Raw genomic sequence first — 17,995 nt, forward strand, 5'->3', positions numbered from 1 at the left:
CATGAGCAATCGCAGCTCATGAATAATTAAACACCAAATGCAAATGTGCTCCTTTGATCATTTACATTCACGTCTAACAGCATTAATTAATCAAACAAACCTTTTCTTTATCCTCAGTGGAATAGATGGGAAAAACACACCAGAGAGCACAAACACATACACACACAGCAGACAAGTATACAAGAAAAAAAAAAATCCAGTCACTAAACAACTACTACTTTACTTTACTAATCACACCATTTAGCCACATCTGAAGGAATACAATTTTGTGAGTTGAGCAAGTTAGCATGACTCATTCTTCTACGAACCACATGGTGAAGGTGACTCACTGTACTCTCTCTTCATGTGAGATTACTCTAATCAACTACTGTATGCTAATGCAGATGGCACAAACAGAACCATCTAAATTTAAGCTCTGCAGTGCACGATGACCAGATGAGTATATGTGAAAGAAAGATCCTTTCATTGGTTGGTCTCACAAGCAGAGTGAATGGTAGCTTCTTCTACACCGGCAAACACATAGGCCAAATTCCAATTCCATTACCTAGACTTTAAATGACTGGCTCTTTAGAACAGAGCTACAAGGGCTAAACTGAACAGCACCACTCTCATTAATTCACATAATTCAAGCATCATACAAATATGACTGAAATCACTGTACAATCATTCACAAATTATCTCTCACACCAAGTTCTATTGACCCAGCAAATGTTACGTAGCGCTTTTATAATGATGACACATTTCCTTGTTGTCTGGCAGTGATACAGCCGCTACTAGCCATGGCCAACATCTCAGGCCAAGACTTCCTTTTCGCTGAAATTGATTTCACTCCGACTACCAACCTGAAAAATATCACCAAGAAAACTTATAAACAATATCAGGGAATTCTGTCCTATAATAAGCAGCATTTCTAGACCCAGAAACTCAAACCTTGAAAAGACGAGTCCAATCAGATTTTTTCTACTGTGCCATTGTCGTTGACAAGGCTGATATCAGAAGTCCAATCCTTTCTTTATTTTGATCATTCAGTGAGGAGAAATTGACCCTGACAAGCGCGGTTCCAAAAGTTTAACTAATTGCAATTGAGAGCACCGTGAGCACAGCGACCAAATACAGCTGATGTATGTATCAGTGCTTAAGAAGTTCTGTATAGAACATGGGCACTGCCAGCACCAAAAAACAGAATGAATGGACAGATGTCTGTTTATAGAGATTAATAAAGCTAAATATAGTCATCTGAAAACAGGAGATGAAACTGTTTTATGTTGATGCCTTGCTCTTCTTTTGCTCTCCACACGTTTTCCTGCACACAGACAAGCCTGTATACTGCTCACACTACAAAATAAAAAACTATAAACGCTTGTGACAACAAAAACATTGTCACTTGAATCTGTTTTGAGAGATTAACATACAACTAAGACACATAAAACTTTAATCAATTGCCCAGGCTTTTATTTACTTCAGTCTTTTAAATGACCCTGCCTTTACTTGTGACAGGCGTCAATATGAGACAGGCCTTTAATTATTTTCAAACAAAACTCGTGCAAAGCAAAGATGGGAAAGGTTATGAGATTGTAAATTTACACCAGAAAGATCATTTAAAGATTTTTTGGGGGCTTTTTGTGCCTTTAATTGAGAGATAGGACAGCGGATAGTCGGAAATGAGGGAGAGAGAGAGTGGGGAAGGACATGTGGGAAAGGAGCCACAGGCTGGATTCAAACCTGGGCCGTCCTCTTGGAAGACTGGTTGGCGTGCGCACCATCATTGCGCCACCATTGCCCCAGGACATCCATAACATTTTTAGATTTGATTTTACTTTGTAAGACAGCCCATGCATACCAACCTGCTGCACTGTGGGGCAGAAAACCTTGTCAATATATTTTTGATCTGCAAAGTAACCAACATTAAATACATAGAGGCCTCTAACTGAGACTTTTATTTGTCAAAATGTGCAGCAGCACTAAAAGGGACTGGGCCTTAAACTGGGATGGGCTTTTATTTGACGTTTTTCCGTATTCCATCTGACTTCTACATTTTGCATCATTTGTTGTGAATAGATTAGCTTCTTTCCTCGCACTGGTTGCTAACTCCAGGCTACGCTGCTTCAGCTCGGAGAGTCTGCTGCTTTTTAAAAAACTCCATATGGACGGTTTTGATGAGCACTACTCCTTGATCCCCACAAAGACAAAGGAAAACCTGAACTCTCCGGGAGATCTTAAAACATACAGGGATATTAAGATGCAGGTGTATCAAATGCATGCAAACTCACAAAGCTTGACACAAAATGCAGGGAGAGTTGGACTCTGATTCTCCTGTTACATTATGAGACAGATGGATGTTAATGGATCTGATGGATGAAACAACCACACACACAAACACAAATGCACACAGCGGGACGATCAGGGCTTCATAGGCTTTTTATATGCTCACTCTGTGAGATGGACCTTATAAACAGCCTCTCTTCGGCTGACCTCTTGTTTATAGCAACAGTATCACACACAGAGAGAAATCTCATAAAGACATGAAACAGGTCTGCCTCCTCCCTCCTCCTCCTCCTCCTCCTATCAGTCCAGATCTTTTTCTCCCTCACATTTTACTCGATTAGCCGTTTCCTCCTTTACCTAAAGCCTACCTTAATATGTCTGTTTGTATGCAGTGCACACTTGTGGAGGCCTCACAGAAACACTGCCTCTGATTATACATGCATCCAAATTCCTGTGACTCCCTGCCAGCTCCACTCCCAGCCTGTCACACCCTCCTGTCATCAATTTCTTCTCGGTAAAAGAGAGAGGCACGTCTGACTTATGGAGGATATCAATATCTCCGACATAAAGGGGTGGAGGGAGGGGCACACACCTCAGGCTTCTTTTAGGACACCTCGTAAAGCTAAATGATAGTTGAAGGGGACGAGAGACGGAGGGAGGAAAATGCAGCGCTGGTTGTTAACGTGATGGCAGGGGGGGTCGTAAATAACTGAGATCCAGATCTACAGCGTGTGTGTGATGTTTGAGTGTGAGGTATGACAGTGTGTGGACGCTGGCATTAAGAAGGTTAAAATAGACTGAGTGGTTGACTGAGTGATCGCCTGCTGTTTACAGTGTGTGAGTGTATTTGAAGATTTACGTTAGCGTGTGGTCGACAATGTGTTTTATACCTGTGCTGATCCCAGCGGGGGATTTATGCTAACTGCCGCTCCCCAAGTTTCTAACGCTGTGCTGTAAATAGCTGTCCGTCTCCGCCGACATCGCCGAACTGTCCATAAACCTGTCGACTATAGGACACTTTCAGTCACACAGGACGGCACAGGCCAGGCAGCCGTTAAACTATCAGTTTACACTAAGAGGGGAAGTGTGGGTAAATGTGTGTGTTAGAGGCTGAGGCCTGTGCGCCATGTGTTTAAATGTAATGCAGGGAGGGTGCAGAGTGAAGGGCGGAGCACTGTGTGTGTCTAAATATTCATGATGCTGTTAAAGGGTACAGGTTGACACCAGTTGAGATTCTCTGTGGTTATTATAAACAGATACATCGCACTACGGCTAGGCCTTTGACACTGACACATGCAAATGCATCGATAGACACACACACACACACACACACACACACACACACACACACACACACACACACACACACACACACACACACACACACACACACACACACACACACACACACACACACACACACACACACACACACACACACACACACACACACACACACACACAGAGAGAGGTGCTTCTGAGAGGTCATGGAGTCAGTGTTGAACTGAGGAGAGGATCAATAGAGTGCTGAGTGTTTGCGCACCTCTTGCCTCCCTCCCACAGTTTCTATGCTGCCTTTCTGAGATCTCTCTATCTTTATTTTCTCTCTCGACCTCTTCCGTCGAATCATAAACACTTCCACCACTGCCAGTTCTCATACAGTAGAGTAACAGTTAGAACTACTAGGACTAGATTTAAATGACTTTGTTGATGCAAAATGTGGTCAGGGCGCTCACCCAATGTGCAGAAGCTGTAGCCCTTGAAGCGGGTGGCTCTGGTTCAAATCCTAACCTGCAGCTCCATTCCTCTACAGTGGACTCGATCCACTGTCCTAGCTCTACAATAAAGACATTAAAAGCCCCCGTAAAAAAACTAAAACAACTATGTTTGTGATATTGTAATAAGTTACTGTTTCTTTAGAACCAAGGACGAATAGTTTTTATCGAGATACACATCGATATGATATTCTCATATCTGCAGGTTATTTTGTTGTCAAATAACTCGTACATTTCTGTTATTCATATTTACAGCATATCTTACCCAAGACTTAAGATCAATCATTGAAAGATTTGATTATTGAAATGTATATTCTTCCAACTAATAGTCATAGAAATCCGTTACAGCCAAAAAATATCCAACAAATCTTCACTGAAATGTTAGCTTTCATCTGCTGTACGTCCTTTCTGCTGTGGTGGTATAGCTGTCAGCACTGCTGTGAGTGTGTGTCTGGCCATGTCCCAGAGGCTGTGTTCGTTCTACTGTGGGAGATCTGTGACTGGTGACTCCAACTCACTGGCACCCCACGAGCAATCGCACGGATGCGATCGGCAGATGAAAAGAGAACAAGGCAGTGACAGAGCGACAAGCAGAGCAGAGGCAGAGAGAACATGTAAAGGACAAAAATGCTTTCTTCCCTGGATGGGAGCATCTCATTTTTTCTCATTAGAGGGAACTCATCTGAGCTCAGAGGATAAAAGTAGGACTGATAGCCGGTGTTTTTCTCTCTCTCCATCTCTCCACCCTTTTTTTCTCCCACTGTGCACATGCCACCTAATTAATTACACCCCAGCATCGCTTTACTACAACAACCACTGCCGGCTAATTAACAGCACGCCTCAATCCTGACCCCACTTCAAGGGTTCTGGATGAGTTTGCATGTGTGCGGGATGGTGAAATGGGGGGGGGGGGGGGCATAGGAGACAAGGAATAGTATAAGAATGACATGCAATGAAGGGTAGAAAAAGGGGCAGGAGAGAGAAGGAGAGGAGAGGAGGTGGGGAAGATGATTAGAAAAATAAAACGGATGAAATGTCGCAAACAAGAAGCGATTTGGACAGCAAAGGGAAAAAAAGAAAAAGCAGAAAGAAGGAGACACACACACACTGATGTGTCAAGAGGGGAGAAGGGGGGCAGGAGATATATGGAGCAGCTCCTCTCCACACCCAGCTGGACTCTATCAGCCAGGCTGGAGCCAGAGAGGCTGCTGGGGACTCCCAACTATGGGGTGTTTCACCCCGGACACGTCACTCCCAATCCCCCCTGAGCCTGCCTGATCCAGGCCAGACCTCAGTGCCGCTGCAGAACTGCTACACCAGGCTCCTTGGCTCCTCTTGCTCCTAACACACTCATACTGATATCATCAGATCGAAAAATGGAGCGAGGCAGGACCGGCGACAACACACATGCACTGTACAAACTGGAAACCCATGTACAGCATACGGAACATCCTCAAAGCTGATTTGAGAGCAAAATGAAATGAAGAGAGAGAATTGAAGAAGGACGAGAGCTGTAATTTGTTTAGTGTTTGTGATTGCATTAGTGTTCGGGTCATAATATTCTTCACCCACGTCACACACACGCAGAGGACTGAAGCCCGGCGGGACAATCATAGCATTAATTGTGCTCGACTGGTGACAGATACAGACACACATGCACACTAGTGTAGCGGTGAACCACAGATGAAGAAATATTAGAACAGGAAAATACAGTTAAAGACAATAAAAAGCCACACCACTCAAAATGCTCACACATCTAATCAAACCAAATTTCCCTGACAGACATGTCTCAATCTTAATCATGTGGGTGCTTACCAACATTTTAAGGACATTATATGAAAAAATCAAGGGATTTAACATCATATAATAAACGAGAGCTATACAGGAATGAATGTGAATTAACATTTTCATCGTTCATGTTGTCGCCACCAGAAAAAAGTTTGCGCTACCAATGGCATGTGAGACAGAATCCAACGATTTCCTCTTGCAGAATGAAATCATTTGACATTTGACACAATTATAAGTCGAGTGTTCAGCTTCTTATTATCTTTTGTGACAATAGTAACAGGGTTAGAAAAATGTAGATTTTGTGACAAGAACATCATGAATGTAAAATGTAGAGAAAAACGATGAAACAGAGAGAAGAAGAAAAAGTGAGAGTGAAACAGAGTCACTGAAACAGAATGTTCTAGTCATGGGCCAACAGCCGAGCAGAGAGGCCATGTTCGCTGTCAGCCATTAACATGGCCAGGACTAAATTATTCACTGCACCCTGTCACCTTACACAAGTCTGGGCTAACTCACACTAAAGAGGGCTGTGTGTGTGTGTGTGTGTGTGTGTGTGTGTGTGTGTGTGTGTGTGTGTGTGTGTGTGTGTGTGTGTGTGTGTGTGTGTGTGTGTGTGTGTGTGTGTGTGTGTGTGTGTGTGTGTGTAAACATGAACTGTGGTAGGAGAAGGTAAAGAAGGATTCCCTTTAAGTAAGGGGACTCAGTATTGCCATCCTGTGGCTACAACAAGAATAAACTGTGTGCAAGCCATTTATATTCAAAGCTACACACATAGACACACACACACACACACAAACAGTGGAATAGGAGTTTGGGTGTAAATGAGTCTGATAAAACATGCATGCAAATAGTGCACAAGCTTTAACCTTTGTTGCCCTTTGTGAGTAATGGGCAGTGACAAACACACATGGTTATAAATATACGCACGCATACAGTTTGCAAACATAAACTCACAAGGGGGAAGAGAGAACTGTTTTGTGTGGAGGAAGCTGATTTCCATGCAGCCTGCTGGTTTACTGTTGAACAGGAGAGACTGGTTAGCAGCAGCAGCTGGGCAAACAATACAACCTCACCTGGAGTCATTTACATGGATTACGTGTGTGTGTGTATGTGTGTGTGTGTGTGTTCCTATGTTTATGTTTATGTATCTGTCTGTATGTCTGGTTGTTATGTTGAGAGGGTTGTCTCCTGTTGCTGCTCTTCTTCATCATGTTCCCTGAAAGTGCCGTTGGCAAGGAAACCAGAGGAGAGGCAGAGAGAGAGAGGGGCAGAGAGAGAGAGAGAGAGAGAGAGAGAGAGAGAGAGAGAGAGAGAGAGAGAGAGAGAGAGAGAGAGAGAGAGAGAGAGAGAGAGAGAGAGAGAGAGAGAGAGAAGTCAAGGAGCACAGTTTCGGGTAAGAGCAAGACGAAATGGGGAAAAAAAGGCAGACAAATGAGAGAGGGCAAATAAAAGTAGAGGATCTTGGACGCAAATGCTGCTGGTGGTGGTTGGAGGGGAATGGAGGAGGGAGTTAAAAGAGGGGAGGCAAAGAGCATGTGACAGTGCGACCCATACCTCCCACTGACAAGCTTTATTACAGTCCCACCTGCAGCGAGACAGCAAAAAGCACTTAGCCTCAGCCGAGCCGCCTGACAGTGGAGGACAGTTTGGAGGGAGGGAAGGAGAGAGGGATGGGAAAGAGGAAAGAAAGTAGGGGAAGAGGAGAAGAAGGGGTGATGAGGTCAGAGTCGTGAGGTTGAAAAATGAGGAGGATGGGAGAGAAGAGAGAAAGATCAAAGCAAACAGGAAAATCAAAGGTAAAGAAATAATGAACGAAAGCTCAGTTTTTTTTAGGGGAACTGTACTCTGCGGTTGTAGGCTGTAGTTTGTTGTTATGCAGCATTTCTTATTTTCTGTGTATTGTTAATAAAAGAAGAGTCAGATACAAACACACACTGGCCATAGCCAGCTGCTGAGCGCAGTGTGCCGCCAGTCAGGCTTAATCATGCTTGAACACCTGTTTCCTGGTGAAAGTGAGGTCAAAGGTCATAGTGTTCGGGTGTCTCCATAAGTACTCGTCTTCTTCAGGGCTACTGCTGAAACATGTCTGTAACCTGACCTCCCTGCTCTACACTGAGTTTAACCTCACATCATGGAGACCTCACTAAGGCCTAAATATAACTCCTCCTGAACACAGAACAGTAATTCACTTCACATTGCATTACTTTACATTACACATACAGTATATTTCAAAAGCTTGGGATATTTTACACATTCTAAATGATGCAGGCAAACATTTAGACATGAAAAAGTATCACAAACTATCAGATGATTTTTGCTTTCATCATTTAGTGCTACTCGTGCAATCCGTGAGCAGGAAATAATTAAGGGGCTGAAATGAAGACAGCTTTATTACTTCCTGATCGGCGACAGCTCGCATCTATTAGCGCTCCAGCCTGCTGATGTATCTGCTGATGAGCTATGGCCAAGTAATGACGTGCTCTACTGGCCGTGAATCCATAGGTCTCTCCCTAAGTCGACTCTTTCTGGCTCCCAGGCTCCGGATGGAAAACCACAGTCACTAAATCAAACCCATCCGGAGGGAAGCGAGAGAGGGAGAGAGAGAGGCAGAGTCAGGGGGAGAGAGGGGGTAAACGGCTGTTTCTCAGCCTTTCGGAGGCAGAGGAATGTGTTGGAAAGGGTACAAATCAACCAGAAGTGACTGCACAATGAGGTCAGTGTGATCAGAGGAGAATCCTGACTCAAATGCTAGACACGCACAAACACACACACAGAAACAAACACATTAGGCACACACATGCAAACACAGTGAGTGATTGAGCTGGGGCATAACCCCGTGCCCACCCTGTGAGTGGCTAATAACCGTGGACGAGTGCCAAACCCACTGTCTCCTGACTAATTCCCCCCATGCCCGCCAGGACTGGCGCCATACTGCAGAACAGAGCTCTGTTTTCTCAAAAATCCTGTGATCATTACATTAGTGAATCACTCAAATAGACAGATGAAAAAACAGCCATAAAGGCTCTGCAGCACGTTGCACCCTGAAGAAAAGATATAATGGAAGAGACAATGGGGGGCACTGTGAATTAATATTTGTTTGTTGAGACTGCTTCCCAATCCTTAATAAACGCACGCACGCACACACACACACACACACACACACACACACACACACACACACACACACACACACACACACACACACACACACACACACACACACACACACACACACACACACACACACACACACACACACACACACACACACACACACACACACAACTCAACGCCCGCTCTTCTGGTCTGGAAAAGGAGGGCACTGAGGTGGCTTTCTGCCAAGCGTGGCACTGCCAAGAGACTCGGTATTCCCTCGTCTCCTGTGGCATTTTAATCACACAAACACACACACACTTCCATCTGCTGTGCTTCATGGGAGCTGTGGCAAGCTTGTCACTGTCATTCCGAGTTAGCCCACCCTCCTGCTATCCCTTCAGAGGGGAACAAAAGACGAGAAAGAAAAGAGAGGGAGAGGGAGTCGAGGAGGTGGGGGGCAAGCAGTGGCATTCCTCTTCTTGTCTCCTTTGACACCCTCTGATCTCTCTCTCCAAGCACACCCACTGTCATCTCCCCATTCAGTGTCCATCCTCCTCTCACCATCTTTTTCCTACCTTCCCCTTCCTACATCCCAGCACACTGCTCCTGTCATCCCTCAGTGACTCTTATCCCTCCAGCTGCTGCTCTCCTCTGGACAAGAGAGCTTAAAATATAGCAGCATGGTCAGTGATCCCTATAAGCAGGGGCGTTTCCAGACAGGTCACATAGGCCCCGTTGAAATCTGATTGGCTACCATAGGTGACACCCCAAAATCCTAAACTGTGATTTCCTATTTGCCCGGTTAGATGTGTGACTTGGGTTAAACAGACTGTTTTGGCTTTTCTTTCTTTCTTTTTAAAAAATGTATTTTCAGGCTTTTTGTGCCTTTATTTGAGGGACAGGACAGTGGTATAGAGTTAGAAATCAGTGAGAGAGACAGTGGGGAATGGCATGCGGGAAAGGAGCCACAGGTTGGATTTGAACCTGGACCACCCGCTTGGAGGACTATAGCCGCCATACATGTGTCACGCGCACTAACCACTGCGCCACCAGCGCCCCTTGGCTTTTCAAACCAAAACATTGCCAATTAATGTATTTTTGCAAGTAAGGGTGAAGGAGTTTCCACGCAATGTTTTAAGGCCATTAAGTCAGTGCCCCTCTGTCAAAAAAGTCTGGACAAACCCCTGCCTATAAGTACGTTTTGAAAACTGTCTTAAGCTTATCGTTTAGATGGTGCATTGAGGTCAGGTGACAGTATGAAGAACAGAATATTTCTGCTTGGGGTTTAAGTCAGAGGTGATAGAAAGATCAAACAAACTTGGGCCTTTAATAGAGAATTGGATTCTAACAAGGCCACAGGTTGGATTCAAAACCCAGGCTACCTGAATCGAGGTCTATGCCTTTGTACATGGGGTGCACAGTGCACACTAATCATTATCACCCAATTGATTGCTTTACTTCAACTAGAAATTGCAAACTTATTGTTGCTAACTTCACTGTGGAGCTCTGCCCTTGCCAAACTGAGGAGTGGTACCTTTATTGTGATATTTAGGCTTCGGGCCAGAGACCAAGCTGCCATCTTTGAAGAGTTTAGAGGGAGAACATGTTGCCAAGTAAAGGCAGTTGCTAACAGCCCCTCATGGATAGGCCGTTCCTCATTTAATGTGTGTGTAGTGTTTGTGCTTTGTAACATGCTTTTGCAGTATATGAAAGTGTTAATGCAAGCTGCTATGTCTCCATGCTATACTTGTAATGAGAAATGTTTACCACAACCACTGAAGCAACAGCTCCGACATTGATCCTTCTCCTGAACAAATGTGGGTTGCCAGATACTGTGAATCACCCCCCTCTGTGTCCCCACCAGCACCTACAGCCCATCTTCAATGGCTCTTCATGCTCCCTCGGTGGCTAATTGTAATTGTATTGAACTGGCCTGCAGCCAAGTGCTCAAGACTGCCAAGTCTGCCAAGTCCAGCTGTGCCATCGCAATCACAACGCCCTCGCAGCTTATCTCACCACAATCATATCATCAGCATTTGCAAGTGCAAAACACACACATGAACACAAAATATTTACATATCTCAAAACATGTTTTTTCAGGATGAGGAAAGAACATGTGTGAAAGAGTAGAAAACAACAGAATAAACATTTAGAAAGGCTAAAAAAAACAGGATAGATAGATGCAATACAATACACATAAATATTAACAATCTTTGCTAACACCTCTACGAGATATCTCTGCAGAAAGTACAGCAGGGAGCTTCATCTTGTTCCCCAACCCCCCATAGTGATGTATAGTGACCCTGTTGTTTTGAACCCTAGTGACTGATGATGTATGTGAAGTGTTCAGTTCACAGGTCGACAGGTCTGAAGCACAATGTGTTCAGCCCCATATGTCACAACCTCTCCACTGTAGCCTGTTTCCTGTCTGATAGGGGCGCCGTTGACCTCAATATGTTTGGACAAGTGCATGACAAAAGGGGAGCTCTTCCCTCGTTTTAAAACATTTTTGATGCATTCCTTTTTAAGACTTTCATTTTACCCAACACACTCTCATATCACACAGAAGTCTGTTGTTCTCATGTGCCTTTGGTTGATTATTTCATCTTATTTTCTGTGATTTTATGTTTAATGTTTTAAATATACAGTATGAACCATGCATTAGTTTTACTGTCTTTGTGTAATGGTGTATACGGAGCTGCTCTCTCGCCAGAAAAAGAAAACCTCAACTGAAAATGCAGTATTCAATCAATGATCTATAAATATAAGTTTGATCCTATTTTCCTTGGTTGAGTTAACTTATAGCTACTTCACTGTTAGCTATTGGACATATATTTTCTGTTTGTTTGTATTGTGGTTTGTGTATGGACGTCTTTATTACTCATCTTTGCACATCTTGTGCTTTTCATTGTAATTTCTTTGTGTTTCTTAAAACACTTTCAATTGCATTTTGTAAAACATTTCCTTTATTAAATCTGTTTTGCTTCCCATTGACAATATATTCTCCTTTCTCTCTCACACACTGACAGTGCCACTTCCAACATCATTTTGTGAAAGATCACATCTCTCCTCTTTCTGTGCACCACTGGTCAATACAAACCTTAATTAGAGCTGTGACCATTAAGCCTTTCAATATTCACACATGCACAAGAAAAACCCTGCAGAGAACAGACAGACAGCTGACAGCGGGAGTATTTCTCTCTGTGGCTGATGCACAGGAAACCGCTTTAATGATTTAAACCCAGCAGTCTTAAGATCATGACTGATCATGCACCTCTCTGCTCTGTTCTGTGTGAAGACCACAAGCGTGTCTTGTGTCACGTTCCTAGCCTGAGTGGAGGAAATGGGCCGTGTCATGTCAGTGTGAGCTGCCGCCCAACATGCATGATGGAGAGCCCTTAAATAACTCATGGAAACCCTGTTCTCAAGCCACACCAGACCATTGGGAGTAACATTCTGCCTGCGTGTGTCGGAGATGTGTGGTGTCCTCTTTCGTCATGACTGTTTAACCAAGTGTCTGTGAGAGTGTTGTGGTTGAGCTTGTGTGTGTGTGTGTGTGTGTGTGTGTGTGTGTGTGTGTGTGTGTGTGTGTGTGTGTGTGTGTGTGTGTGTGTGTGTGTGTGTGTGGGTTCAGTAAAAGAGAGCAAGAGATGAGTTTCTATAAACGACAGGGGGGCCCTCTTGGCTAAACAGGAATAGCCTCAGAGAAAAGTGAGAAAGAGGAATGAGCAGGAGGGATCGGTAAGAGAGAGACAGAAATATAGAGCAGGAGGAGAGAAAGTCAAATGAAGAATATTGGAAATCAACACAATTAGTTTGACAAAACTCCTGCTTAAACGTTTGTGTAAAAAAAAGAAGAAGAGGATGAGCGAAAGAGAGTGGAAATAAATACAAAGTGCAAAATGCAGTCCAGCTACACTGATATGAGGAGACAGCAGCACTTTCCACATAAACGCACCGAGCTCCGAAATTCACTGTAGTGATGGACTCCCTCGGGGCATTCTCGCACACTTACACACGCACGTCACTTTTTTTTGTCTGGCTTCTTCATGATGACGTCTTCCAACTTTTTTTTCAGTCTCATTTTTACAACTACACCTTTCTTTCTTAAACTATCATCCAGACAGTTTGATTTACCACCCTAAGAGTACATAAACAAGATGAACAAGATGGTCTAAAATTACTGCAAACCCCATAATCCATCCCTCCAATTAATCAGCAATGAAGGTCACTGAGACTAGCTAAAACTAGTGAGAAATGTGTGTATGCATGTGCAATAGAGTGCAAATCTATACAAATGTCAGTCACTTTGTGTATACCCTTAGTGGCGACAGGTTGGGTTTCCTGGTTTGCATTGTTAATTAAAACCAGTTGCCATCAAACAATGCATTCAAATCAGGTGAAGGGACAAGATCCTGCACATTTGCAAAACAAACTGCAGGGAAATCATCAAAATATCTCCTAATCTCCCACAGCAGCAGCAGCAGCAGAATGTAAGGGTTGACTTTTGTGACGCTCAAAGATGGAAAACAAAGATTTAATCTAGATTTTGTTCAACCCTGACAGCTCTTGTTGCTTTCTACAGATACAATAAACTGATGGTTGAAGAGATAGAATAGCCGTGAGTATGGCGGATTCTTACTTGTATAATCAGGTGAGAAACATTCTGCATAATATTATGCTGTGAGTAATTGGAGAATTACAGAATGAGCGTTTCATTACAGGCGTTTGCACTATGTTAAAGTTCATGTTTGTGGAAGTGCTAGTAAAATTCTGAAGTCACATCCTGAAAGCATGACTTTTATTAACAGACCCTTCTGAAAAGAAGGTTAAACAAACTATGTAGACAGAGTGGAGGAGAGAAAAAATGACAAATTCAAGACTTAAAGAAAACAAGATTTTAGTCCAGCATGTGGTGTACTCACTGGAAGGAGGGCGTTCAGCTCGGTCAGCTTTCTCTGGCTCCAAGGTCACTGGGTGAGAAGGAGTGTGGTCATCTGCAGGAGTTTGTGAAGGCCCACAGTCCGCTTCTTTACTGGGTGCAATCTCAATCACTGTACACACCTGTAAAAGAAAAAGACATCAATAACATTTAAAGAGAGAAAGGAAGACTTTCTGCACTTTGGTGCTGATAAAACTACAGAGGTGGCTTGAATAACAACAGCTGAATAACTGAGAGATGAAATAGAAGTCCTTAACACTATTTATCCACAAGTCAAGCTCCAGATTCAGAACCTGCCCACACAACTCCCTGAATATGTTATTGAATCAATATTTTTGGGGCTACAAAGGTAATATTGCTATTACAATCACATCTAAACCATAAAGAGACATGGGTTGTTGTAAATATAGCAATTAGCTGCTGATGTAGCCCAACGGCTACTGTAACCATTTTTAGCTGCTGTCACAAATTTCATCTATAAAAAGACAACAACTAAAGAGGATGCAGCACTGGGTGAAAAAGTGTCCTTTCCCAGACGTGACAGAGCCACAAAGCAGAAAGGCAGAGAGACAGAATCAAAGATGGAGAGAGACAGAGAGAGAGAGAGAGAGAAAGAGTCTTTTCTGACAGCCCGAGTCTGTTTGGATGTGCTCTGCTCTGCTCTGCTCCCCACAACAGCGGAAAGAGGGAAGAGGGACGAGCCTTTAGGAGAGAGACAAGCTGACCATGAAAGCAAAGGGAGAGGCAGAGGGTGGCTGTCAGCTAGGAGAGAGAAGGAGAGAGAAAAAGAGGAGAGGAGGAGAGTTTAAAAGAGCCTGTGATGGCTCCCTCCATTGATGAGCAGCAGAGAGACAGGCAGGGGAGGTGCAGCACATCTTAAGACAAAAAGGCACCCTGGGCTTATGAAATATACATAGCTCTCAGCTTGAGACAGAGACACAGAGCGACAGAGCAGAGGAAGGGGCCCTGAAGACTGTTGAGGCCCCTAGTAGACACACACTGCTAAAAATAAAACACACAGACACATTGCTAATGACTTCTCATGAGGAGCTGGGGGGGGGGGGGGGAGGAGGGAGAGAGTTGTTAGTGCCTTTTTTTCTCTTAAGAGTTTGTGTGTGCTTACACTCACACACGCAGGTGTTTTTAGCATCAACTTGCATCAATACTTCCTCCTACCGTAACAGACTGAGTGGGCAAACCGCAACAGTAGCTATGACACAAAAACCTACAAGTGTTTTGGCTGTTGGCCTATATGTAAATCCACCTGCTGGCCAGGGGATTTTCTTTTATTTAGGTAGGAAGTTTCTTTTAACTGCCTCCTTCAGACCTGCCCACCTGCCCTCTCTTCAAGCCGCAGACAGCTGCTGCAGTTGAAAAGCAGTTAAAAAGCATTTTAAACAGACCTCACTTAACAATAAACTCACCCTTTGTGCTAGCTAACGATCCACCTCTCCCACGCACTCTCCATAATGCCTATGCCACTGAAGTATCGGGATTCTCTTGAAAGTGTGTGTGTGTGTGTGTGTGTGTGTGTGTGTGTGTGTGTGTGTGTGTGTGTGTGTGTGTGTGTGTGTGTGTGTGTGTGTGTGTGTGTGTGTGTGTGTGTGTGTGTGTGTGTGTGTTTAACCAGTGTATATTCACTATTCACTGTTGAGTGTCCCTGCTTATCTTATCCCCATCATCAGATGCATCGGGTGTGCCTCCTCTGTCTCAGTCCCCAACACGTCAGGTGAGAGCAGGTAAACAGTCATGTCTGAGCTTGGGATTACCTTTACTCCAGAAAACATACACAACAAACATGCCTAAAGGTCTCCTAAACTATTCCACTTCTCGCTTTCTCTATCAGTCTCTTTGCTGTCTTCATTCATTCCCCTTTAACTCTGTTTTCTTTTTTTGTGTGTAAAGTGCACATCAGAGAAGATTGTTTATCAATTCCCGTTACTCTGTATTAATTCATCATCACGAGAAAACAAGGCTGTAGAGAGGAAAGTAAGTGTAGAGCCTGCTCCAACAGGTCAGGGCCGTGAGTCTTCAGTACTAAATCACTGAGATATTGATGCTTCTCACAGCCAAAGAAAACAGATGGTGGTGACTAATATGAAACACACTGGCCTTAAAGAACAAGCAGGGTTGCCAAGATTTGATGCTACACATTTACATGTCACCACAATTCCTCTCAAAAGACTCATTTATTCCCATATATGAGTCACAATTACTCACAGTTTGTTGTGTTTCACATCACAGTGGTGCAGTTTGCTGAGTTGTTAGCTTAGCGAGACCAAGTGTAGAGCAGTCCTAGCAGCTCTGCGATGGTTATGTTCAGACACAGCAACGCTTTGAGCTAAATGCTAACACCAGTGCAATACAACTCTAACCATGACAATGTTCACACTTGTTTTTGCAAATTACAGTTCACCATAAGGTCGGCATGTTTTCTGACATTTGCTTTTAAGTATCCAGAAACTGAAACATGGTTTTGTCATTAGTTTTGCAAATTAGGTTGATACCAAAAAGCCAAAAAGACCCTAAAGGTGGTCCTAATGTCAGGGGATCATCAGTCCCTTCTAAAGTAAATATGAAAGACAAGAACACATTTTTTAAGCATCCAACAAAGGTTGATGAAACATTCCACCTCATGGGGCTCTCCAAAGTCAGTCATACTTAACGTAGGGGAATACTTCATCTACATACTTATTTATATACTTTTATGGCAATGAGTTTATGGTCATTAAGATTTTGTATTATTGATCAAAGTGGTTGACTCACTGATTGAGCAACAGTGCTACCTGAGCTTGGAGTTTGCGCCTTAGTTAGCTCACGATCTTTGATTAACTCACTCTTGCATCAAATATGCTGTTGTTGGATATGTGTGCAAACAAAACTAATTACAATCTTTGTTTTTTTCAGATGTAGAGAACTGTGAGTTTACATGTACACTCATGTGGATATATATACGTCCTCTGAATGCAGCAGAAACAGGGCAGGACTAATAAGATGCTGCACAGGAGTCAGGAGGTGAAATGAGGAGGATCTACAGAGGTAGGACTAATTGAGGTTAATTCCAGAGTTCAGCATTATCTCCTCTAATCGCTAAAGAGGATGTTAGTAATGGATGATGTAGCAGGACAAGGAGAGAGCTTCACATGGCACACTATGCCCTCAAAGGATCACAAGACATTAGTAACTGAGTACAGATCTTGATATGAAGCTGCAGATAAACAGAGAGTCAGGAGAGCCTGCAGGCGTGCACAAGGTGATCTGTAGAGTGTTTCTGTGCTCGCACGAGTGTTTAAGAAAATAGGGTTTGATCAGTCAAGACAACCTAACCAGTCATTTGCATGGCCCACATCTCAACTGTCACTAATGTTGACACCGTCTTGCACACAAGCAACCTACTGGATTCAATACCACTTCCTAAATGTGACACACATGCACATCTCCCTGAAACACATACACCATCTTACAATAACTCTCTATAATTTTCCCACACCATTCACTGTGACCTAACCAAACCTCTGCAGGGACAATCTCTTTCATCACGGCCATGCCTGTCGATAGTTCAGCCCAGCCCAACATCTGCACTTCGACACCTACTGGATTCATTAAGGAGGAGGACAGAGTCAAAGAGGAAACGTCGATATGAAGAGGAGGTGGGTACAGATGTGAGTGTGTGTTTGTGCACAGTGTCACTAGGGGGCAGGGCCATCCATAAACACTGCTGACAGTCTAGACAGGAAATACACTTGAGGATGTCGATATGTTAGTCAGCGGGGGTGCGCATGGATCAATAAGAACACAGGATGATGTCATCGGCTGCAGATGAGATCACCTGACGCGACCAAGGAACTGCACCTGATGAGTCTTGATCTTAAATTAATTGTTTATCATTATCCATTTTACAGGAACAATAAATGCAATCAAAAAAATACCAAATCATTGCAGAAAATGATGAATTGGTCCTTGAAAGACTTTTCTAAAAAGAAAAAAAGGCTGCAGAGTCAACTTAAACTGTGCTTTGAAAGACTGTCAAGGCTCAGTTATCTTGTTTAGCTATCTAGTTATCTTGTGTTTCCCTCAGGTGCCAATTTCAGCTGTTTTTCTTTCTTCACATCACAGGCATAACCAGTTT

The 17,995-nt window shown here is 43.5% G+C and overlaps 1 protein-coding gene across 2 annotated transcripts in view; it reads right to left on the reverse strand.

The window, feature by feature from the left end:
• The window catches only part of gse1b (Gse1 coiled-coil protein b), a 177,537-nt gene that overhangs the window by 112,329 nt on the left and 47,213 nt on the right, over positions 1–17,995 (reverse strand). For both annotated transcript variants that reach the window (XM_065953113.1, XM_065953112.1), the window contains exon 2: positions 13,850–13,988. In XM_065953113.1, coding sequence (XP_065809185.1) covers positions 13,850–13,988 — 139 coding nt within the window. The remainder of the gene's footprint in view (positions 1–13,849; positions 13,989–17,995) is intronic.

This window comes from Labrus bergylta, chromosome 3 (genome assembly GCF_963930695.1).
Source record: "Labrus bergylta chromosome 3, fLabBer1.1, whole genome shotgun sequence".
NCBI lineage: Eukaryota > Metazoa > Chordata > Actinopteri > Labriformes > Labridae > Labrus > Labrus bergylta.